General features: G+C 22.9%; 7 protein-coding genes across 7 annotated transcripts in view, besides 20 other annotated features; 5 read left to right on the forward strand and 2 right to left on the reverse strand.

Moving 5' to 3' along the window:
* EDI_175850 (uncharacterized protein) overlaps nucleotides 1-6 on the forward strand; it is a gene marked incomplete at both ends in the record, with an annotated part of 604 nt that extends 598 nt beyond the window's left edge. Inside the window, one exon of the mRNA XM_001733409.1 lies at nucleotides 1-6. This exon is cut by the window's left edge and continues 357 nt beyond it. Within this exon, the coding sequence (XP_001733461.1) occupies nucleotides 1-6 (6 nt within the window).
* Nucleotides 7-28: 22 nt separating this feature from the next.
* Nucleotides 29-114: a sequence feature (AT_rich).
* A 362-nt stretch (nucleotides 115-476) lies between these two features.
* Nucleotides 477-605: a microsatellite.
* Nucleotides 606-709: 104 nt separating this feature from the next.
* Nucleotides 710-762: a sequence feature (AT_rich).
* A 178-nt stretch (nucleotides 763-940) lies between these two features.
* Nucleotides 941-972: a sequence feature (AT_rich).
* A 373-nt stretch (nucleotides 973-1,345) lies between these two features.
* Nucleotides 1,346-1,416: a microsatellite.
* Nucleotides 1,417-1,420: 4 nt separating this feature from the next.
* Nucleotides 1,421-1,513: a sequence feature (AT_rich).
* Nucleotides 1,514-1,908: 395 nt separating this feature from the next.
* Nucleotides 1,909-1,944: a sequence feature (AT_rich).
* Nucleotides 1,945-2,060: 116 nt separating this feature from the next.
* Nucleotides 2,061-2,414, forward strand: EDI_175960 (uncharacterized protein; the record flags this gene model as incomplete). The annotated part of the gene is made up of 1 exon (XM_001738982.1): nucleotides 2,061-2,414. The coding sequence occupies one exon, from the start codon at nucleotides 2,061-2,063 to the stop codon at nucleotides 2,412-2,414; it is 354 nt and encodes a 117-aa protein (XP_001739034.1).
* Nucleotides 2,415-2,518: 104 nt separating this feature from the next.
* Nucleotides 2,519-2,553: a sequence feature (AT_rich).
* A 407-nt stretch (nucleotides 2,554-2,960) lies between these two features.
* Nucleotides 2,961-3,013: a sequence feature (AT_rich).
* Nucleotides 3,014-3,225: 212 nt separating this feature from the next.
* On the forward strand, nucleotides 3,226-4,345 carry EDI_175970 (uncharacterized protein; the record flags this gene model as incomplete). The annotated part of the gene is made up of 2 exons (XM_001738983.1): nucleotides 3,226-3,473; nucleotides 3,604-4,345. The coding sequence occupies 2 exons, from the start codon at nucleotides 3,226-3,228 to the stop codon at nucleotides 4,343-4,345; spliced, it is 990 nt and encodes a 329-aa protein (XP_001739035.1).
* Nucleotides 3,563-3,626: a sequence feature (AT_rich).
* Nucleotides 3,756-3,793: a sequence feature (AT_rich).
* Nucleotides 4,177-4,226: a sequence feature (AT_rich).
* Nucleotides 4,332-4,375: a sequence feature (AT_rich).
* On the reverse strand, nucleotides 4,351-5,454 carry EDI_175980 (uncharacterized protein; the record flags this gene model as incomplete). Its single annotated transcript, XM_001738984.1, has 1 exon — nucleotides 4,351-5,454. The coding sequence occupies one exon, from the start codon at nucleotides 5,452-5,454 to the stop codon at nucleotides 4,351-4,353; it is 1,104 nt and encodes a 367-aa protein (XP_001739036.1).
* Nucleotides 4,581-4,624: a sequence feature (AT_rich).
* Nucleotides 4,939-4,981: a sequence feature (AT_rich).
* A 20-nt stretch (nucleotides 5,455-5,474) lies between the features above and the next one.
* EDI_175990 (uncharacterized protein) lies at nucleotides 5,475-5,870 on the forward strand (the record flags this gene model as incomplete). The annotated part of the gene is made up of 1 exon (XM_001738985.1): nucleotides 5,475-5,870. The coding sequence occupies one exon, from the start codon at nucleotides 5,475-5,477 to the stop codon at nucleotides 5,868-5,870; it is 396 nt and encodes a 131-aa protein (XP_001739037.1).
* Nucleotides 5,746-5,769: a sequence feature (AT_rich).
* EDI_176000 (uncharacterized protein) lies at nucleotides 5,871-6,743 on the forward strand (the record flags this gene model as incomplete). The annotated part of the gene is made up of 1 exon (XM_001738986.1): nucleotides 5,871-6,743. One exon carries the CDS (start codon nucleotides 5,871-5,873, stop codon nucleotides 6,741-6,743), a length of 873 nt encoding a protein of 290 aa, XP_001739038.1.
* Nucleotides 5,888-5,916: a sequence feature (AT_rich).
* Nucleotides 6,227-6,263: a sequence feature (AT_rich).
* Nucleotides 6,563-6,659: a microsatellite.
* Nucleotides 6,744-6,905: 162 nt separating the features above from the next.
* Nucleotides 6,906-6,942: a sequence feature (AT_rich).
* EDI_176010 (uncharacterized protein) lies at nucleotides 6,938-7,519 on the reverse strand (the record flags this gene model as incomplete). The annotated part of the gene is made up of 1 exon (XM_001738987.1): nucleotides 6,938-7,519. The coding sequence occupies one exon, from the start codon at nucleotides 7,517-7,519 to the stop codon at nucleotides 6,938-6,940; it is 582 nt and encodes a 193-aa protein (XP_001739039.1).
* Between the last annotated feature and the right edge of the window lie 67 nt (nucleotides 7,520-7,586).

The raw sequence follows: 7,586 nt of genomic DNA on the forward strand, positions 1-7,586 counted from the left end.
AAATAATGAAGTATTCATAGTATGAATCAAAAAATAATTAATAAAATTGAATATTTCATAAAAGACTAGATATTTAATATAGAATATAAAATAAAACAAATAAGAATAATAAATGATATAACAATAGTATTGATAAAATGGTAATTCTGATATTTACTAAAAAAATTGAAATGAATAGAACTCTTATAAAAAAATAAGATAAATTAACAAACTAAAAGGAGTAAAAGTAATTCCAGTAGTAATAAATGGATTAATCAATATATAATCATTAAGAATGATAAAAGAATATTGTATTTAATTTGATATGAAATAATGATAAAAGATATAATTATTATCAACATAAAAGATATAATAAAATACTAATGATATTATGGAATTGAATATAGAGAAGTACATCATGAACAAATTATTAAATTAATCAATAGAAAATGAATGATATAATCTCATCTGAGTAAAATGAAATAGATAAATTAAGATTTACTGTTTCTTATTTATTAATTTTTATTTAATTTAATATAATATAATTAATTTTTTTATTTTTATTTTTTTAATTTTCTTAAATTAGAATTTATTTTATTTTTTTCTTTTTATAATAATTTTTTTATGGTACAATTTGACGATAGTGTGATAGCATCATGTAGTACGTAGTGGGAAATTTTGGTCCTTTTGGGATATATAACATTTCTATGTTTTATGTTTTATATAACACTTTTATATATAAATAGATTATGTTTTATATAACAATATTTATATTTATATTTAGAATATGGAATTCATCTTTTTTTGACATCTGGGTACATTCTTTTGAGGTATTCTTTTCGTATTTTGAAGTATTACACTTTTTGTATTTTCAATTTTATGAAGTATTACAATTTTTGTATTTTCATTGTTTCATCTTTTGTAAAATCGTTTTCCCGTTTTACGTTGTTTGTAATTCTGGATTATTTTTTTAATAGTAAAATTTTTAATATTGATTCTATAATCTCAAAATTATAACGATGATCTAATAATGAAACTATAATACTATTTAATGACCATACCATCAAGATATGATCATATCACTTTAATGTTTGGAACATCCACTAGTAATAAACCTGATATATTTAAAAGTGAAGAAGAAACTATGCTGGAAGAAAGAAATTTAGTGTTGAATGATTTTACTAATATGTTACAAGATATAGATGCTATAACTAGTTTAGCGCACATTCTAAATGAAGCTGTTAAAATGTCATTTAGTAATAAGTCCATTAAAAGTTTCAATAGTGTTGTATTAAAACATGTCGAGATTATAGAAGAGCTGCAATATAAAACAAAAAAGTTTAGAAAAGACAATTGGTTAATTATCAAAGAATTGAAAGAAGAAAAAGAAAGCAAAGAAAATAAAAAGGAAGAAGAGAGTAAATCAAAAAGAAGAAAGACCAAATTATTATAATTGACTAATTATTATAATTGACTAATTATTTTAATTTAAGTTTGTTTATATTTTTAGAGAAATCTTATTTATAAATTTTTTGTTTCATTTAAACATTAAAGCAGAAAAAGTGTTCAATTAAAATGTTTTATATCTGAAACGTATAAGCCATAATAAATGTATTTCAGTGGATTAATAAGAGAGTTAGCATTAACGATGAGCGAATCAATATCATCAATAAGAAAGCATAACCAGTCAAGCATTTTTTTAGAATGTTGGAGATTGTAGTGGTGGTCCCAAATGCGGAACCAATAGACCAACCCATAAAGGGCGACTCTTGCTGTCTCGTCATTGGTTATATTTAAGTAATATCTGACTTGATTAGAAACTAAATTAATAAGAGTTGATAGTAATGGCTTAAAAGAAGTCTTTGACATTGAATGTTGATCAAGATAATAAGACTGATTAAATAACAAATTAATTGTCTGTGTGAGGTCATAAAATTATCTATTATTTTATAATTAATAATAAAAGTACCATTTCATAATTTTAAAATTGTCTATTTTGTCTGTACAAATTGTCTGTTTGTCTGTGCAAATATTTGTCTCATCTAAATATTTAAACCATCAAATATAAAGAAGAAGATATAATGGGTATCGAAAGCGAAGATAAAGCAGAGTATCAAAAACTTGAATATATAAGCGTTAACAGATTAATTAACTATTTTGATGACTTAGATGAATTGAAAGAAGTGTGTTCGAATTTTGTAGAGTGTTTCAAAAAGGAAGAAACAACACCATATGACCACAAGAATTACGATGAGTTAATAGAAAAAGAATTAGACTTAGTTTACTTAATTCATAATCTATCTGAAGGGATGATACATGAGTATAAAGATGTAGAAGAGACATATAAGAGAAGAGCGTTTGAAAGAGAATTTGATAAACAGATGATAACGAATGAACAACTAACGAAAAAACCAAAAATACCCAAAGAAGATTAAAGAATTATAATAACTGAATTCTTCTTATTAAAAATTGTTAAATCAAAACAAACGAGTGGTAAGTGATTAAATTATTTTTCTTATTTTGTTTAAACATAGTTCACAATAAAATAAAACATTTAAATAATATAATTAATTAGTGTTTTTATTCCATCCAGTTAATGTGTTAATTTGCCATATGAGTTTCCAATAAACCCCTTTTAATATTCGTTTTTCGTTCTCATTGGTGATTGATGGAAGAAGGAGAACAAGCTGAGATAAAAGAGAACAAGCAACTTGGAGATTGGCTGGGTCAAGATCAATACAGGCAGTAGCCATTAGTAATTCTCTTACAGAAGACATGATTGAATAAAAAAATGAGATTATAAACGAATAAATAGTTAATTCAATTGAGTTTTTGTCACTTTATAAGATCAAATGGGGTAATATAATAACTGATAGGATAATAAGATAAAAAGTCAAAATTAATAAAGGAGCAAGAGGATCTTCTATAGATAGTATAAAGAATAGAATAAAAATATCAAAAGTCATTATACAAAATCTAGGTATAATAAATATTAAATATATGATAATAGTTAAATATGTACTTATTTTAATATCTTCCATTGAAATATTTATGTTTTATTGAGTTTAAGATGAGTTTATAATACTCATGATGACGAAATAAAAATAGATATGATGAAATATATCAATGTATATGATTTTTATACCTATTTATATAGATAAATAAGAAATTAGAATATAAATAGAAGAAAAGAGAAGAATTTTAGATAATATATAAACAAAATGGATCATCTTAGAAATAATAGAAATGTCAATTGTTAGTGATACCAACAGTACGCAAATGTGTTCATTTTCAGGTGCACCAGAACTTCCACCATGTCCAGACATAACGGAAACACCTAAAGAAGAAACAAAAGCAAAGAAGAATAAAACAAATAATAAAGAGAAGATGAATCAATTTATTAAAAGACAGATGAATGATGATCCAATTGATGTTATGATGGATATTATTGAAGAAAATAAACGATTAAGAAAAGAACTAGAAAGAATCCGATTGTTATTAATTAATGAAAATAGAATGAATGAAAAACTTCGGAATGGTGTTTTAAATGAGAGAGTTAATCTTCTTTATGATATTCATTGGCAATAAATTAATTAAATAATTTTTTGAACTAAATAATTTTAGAATGAATTATTTTGATATAAATACAGAAGATAGTAGTGATATAGAAGATGAGAGTGAAGTAGATGAAATAGGAATAGATAAAATAGATGAAATAGTGAATAATAGATTATCTAAAATTAAAGAAGGAAATAAAATACAAGAAGTTCATCATCAAATATTCTTTTATTATAATAGTTTAAATATTATATTAGGTAAACAAGGAACAGGAAAAACAACATTTATAATGAAAGAATTAATAAAAATGAATAAAATAGAACATTTATATGGAGCAGTTATTTATGTATCACAAAGTGCAGGAGAAGATGAAACATTTAAAGAATTAAAAGATTTAATTAAAACACCAATTTATGGAATGAATTATGAAAAATTTATGCCAACATTAATACAATATTATAAACAACCACAAGAAAAACATTTATTAATTATATTAGAAGATGCATTATTTGCATTAATGAAAGAAGATAAAACATGGGGAGAAATTATTACAAGATTAAGACATTTAAAAACAACTATTATTGTAAATATGCATATTTGGAAAAGTTTAAATCCCTCATTTAAAACACAAGTAGCAACAATTATTATATTTAAAGGATATTCTAAAGAAAATTTTAATTATATATTTAGACAAACAGCAGCAAATACAAGTGGATTTATTGGATATTATTTATATTTAGGAATGAATAAAGATCAATTATTAAAAATAGATAATTTAACAGGAGATATAAGTGTTATTAAAAAATAAATGAATTAAATATTAATTATTAAATATTTTGTTATATCATCTTTTAAAGGATCTGGATGATATTTTCCACCAGTCCATGTAATATTTTGTTTTCCAATATTAAATTTACCAGATCTTCCTTTCTCTTCTGGCCAATCTCTAACATATACCCAAATATTTCCAATACAATTAGGAATAACTTTTGCATTAATCATATGAGCAATTGCTACAGCATTATTTTTACCTTCAAAGAATCTATAATTTTTTAAATCATTTAATGATATATTTAATAAAATAAATGAATGAAGATTAAATGCATTTGGTGATTTAGCTATTGATGAATTAGTTTTTTTATCTCTTCTTGTCTTTCCAAGTGCACTAAAATCATCAATTGAATCTTTTAATCCAACTGTATATGTTTTTTGAACTTTTTTTCCTGGATTACCATAAAATTTATCAACATCAAATGCAGCTGATTTACCTTCTCTAATAATAATTCTTTTTTGAAGTGTAATAATAATGTTTGACACCATAATAATATTAGTATTAAGCTCTTCATTCGAATCAGCTAAATAAAATAATCCATCTCCATCAAATGATTTTTTGATGAAATCATATAATGAATTTTTAATTGAATTATATATATTAATAATATTTGATCCAATTGCAGATTTAATAGTTTTATATTTTTCAAGAACTTTCATTAAATCATTTAGTTTTTTATCACCGTTATCATTGTCATCAGTCTTATTAACCTTCTCGAAACATGATAATATTTCTGTTTTAATTTTATCAAACATGTTACCATGTTTATAATCAGTTACTGAATTTGGGATACGTACATAAATCAGGTTATTATATTTTGGTGCATTATATAAATTTGTAGAATCTTTCATAAATAACTTGAGATAATTTCTTATTTTTGTTGCATTATTTACAGTTGGAGTTAGTGATATACGAGAAGAATAAATTGGACTTCCAGGAACATAATCATCAAATGATTCATTATCCATGTGAATCTCTTCAGTGTCATTGTCATCATCATCTTCTTCTTCTCGATGTTTTTGTGATGAAGGTTTTCGAATGGGTTTTTGATTGGGTTTTGTTGTCTTTCGTGAAAAGTTGTTCATCTAATAATAATCAGATCTATATGACTCGTTTATATTATCAAAGATATTTAACAATCACAAGAGAAAATACATCTCCAAACATAACAACAGGGAAATGGAAAGTGAATTTACCATGGGAATTTATTACTTCTGAAAATTATCCTAAAACAATAGAAGTATTGAATTTTGTTTATTTTAATTTGAATGGTCAATTAGATATTGGTGTTAGTTGTCATGGTTCATTTAATTATGATTCACCTGAAAATGATCAAATGATATGTTTTTCAACATATGGGAATATGACACCAAAACATTTTAATATTAATAAAAATATATCTTCAATAGAAATATGGTTTAAAGATTATAAAGGAAATATCATTATGCCACTTGGAATTTGGGATGAATATTTTATCTTAGAACTTAATTTACATTATTAAATGGAAGCAATTGGTTCAAAATATTTAAATAAAAATAATATTTTAACAACAAGATATTTTAACAATAATACAATTTATCTTGATACAATTAAATCATCAGATGGAATGACAACAATTAATGTTAAAGATATTCTATCAAATAATGAAATTGATGAAATAAAAGAGAAAATGAAAGAAACAAATATATATATTGATGATATTAGAGATGATGTATCACAATTATCAACATTAAATACAACAAATATGAATGAAATTAATAATTTAACATCTCAATTAATATCTTTATCTTCTCTTGTTAATGAAACATTATATTCACCACTTTATTTTAATGAAGAAACAATAATAAAAATGAATGGTTTAAAATCTTATATTAATGATAAAATTAATAATATTCCTAAAGGAATAACAGAAAATAATAAAGTTATTAATGGTATTATTGTAAAACAAATAATTAATTATGGAAATGAAGAAGTAAAATTTGAATCTGTTGTTCCTTTCACAAATTTTAATCATCATTTTTATTATGATGATAAAACTTATAATCTCAAACAAAATAATTTATTTATTTCATTTGGAAGAAAATCAATTGATTGTTCAGCAATAATGAAATATTGTTGTAACTCAAATTCAAGTGATGAATATGTTTATACATATAGTAATAAAAATTATTATGTAGCAGAAATATATTATGTATTTAATCAAACAAAATCAAATGAATATGAAATAAGTTTATGTCATATTAATTTAGATGGAAGTTATAATAAAATTAAAACATTTGATAAAATTAAAGTTTCAGATTTAGTACAAGAAAGAGAAGAAACAATTGATGAAACAGAATATATATTACCATCATTACCAAAACTTACAGTATAATTATAAATGATCTTTTTATTTAATCAAATTTCATCTTATATTTTTCACTTTTATTTTTATATTCAAAAGAAAAGAATTATAGAAAGAAATAGAGGAATTATTTCAGAAATAAATTTTGATTATATTAAACAAGTTAATGAATGTTATGAAAGTTGTTATATCAAAAATTAATAAATAAATGAATTAATTTTAATTTAATCTGTTCCTGTTTTTTCTTTAACAAAATATTTGTTATTACAAATATATTCACAACCACCTTGTAATGTACATCTCCAGAAACAATCTTGACATACAAGCATAATTGGACATCTATCATTTGATTCTTTAGTTAAAGGATTAGTGATATAAGGATGTTCATTATTAGGAATTAATAAAGTTCCAGAAAGTGTTACATGAGCATTATCTTTAGTAATTCCATCACAAAATGTACCATAACCACTTAATCTTTCAGTACTACATAAGAAACAATATGATGTATTATCTTTAAGTGGTGGAATATATTTTCCATTTCCTGCTTTTCCTATAATTGAATTAGTATCTATTTCATTATATTCTAATGAATAAGCAAATTCTTTTGAAGGAGAGAATAAATTATCTAAACCAGCATTAGTAATATTATAAATAGTATGTGATTTTTCTATAGATGAAAATGGTTTATCAGGATAAGGTTTATTATCAATTTGTAATTGTAAAGATGCTAATAAAGGATTTCTACTACATGTTACTTCATTAGTTGTTCTAGGGAATAAAAACATTAAAGAACTTACATTTGTCATAGCATAAGTAGTATTACATTTTAACCATTAGTCATTGGTTTTGTGAAATGCTTGATATCAACATATT

Source organism: Entamoeba dispar, genomic scaffold, assembly GCF_000209125.1.
Source record: "Entamoeba dispar SAW760 scf_1105229461853 genomic scaffold, whole genome shotgun sequence".
Lineage (NCBI taxonomy): Eukaryota > Evosea > Mastigamoebida > Endamoebidae > Entamoeba > Entamoeba dispar.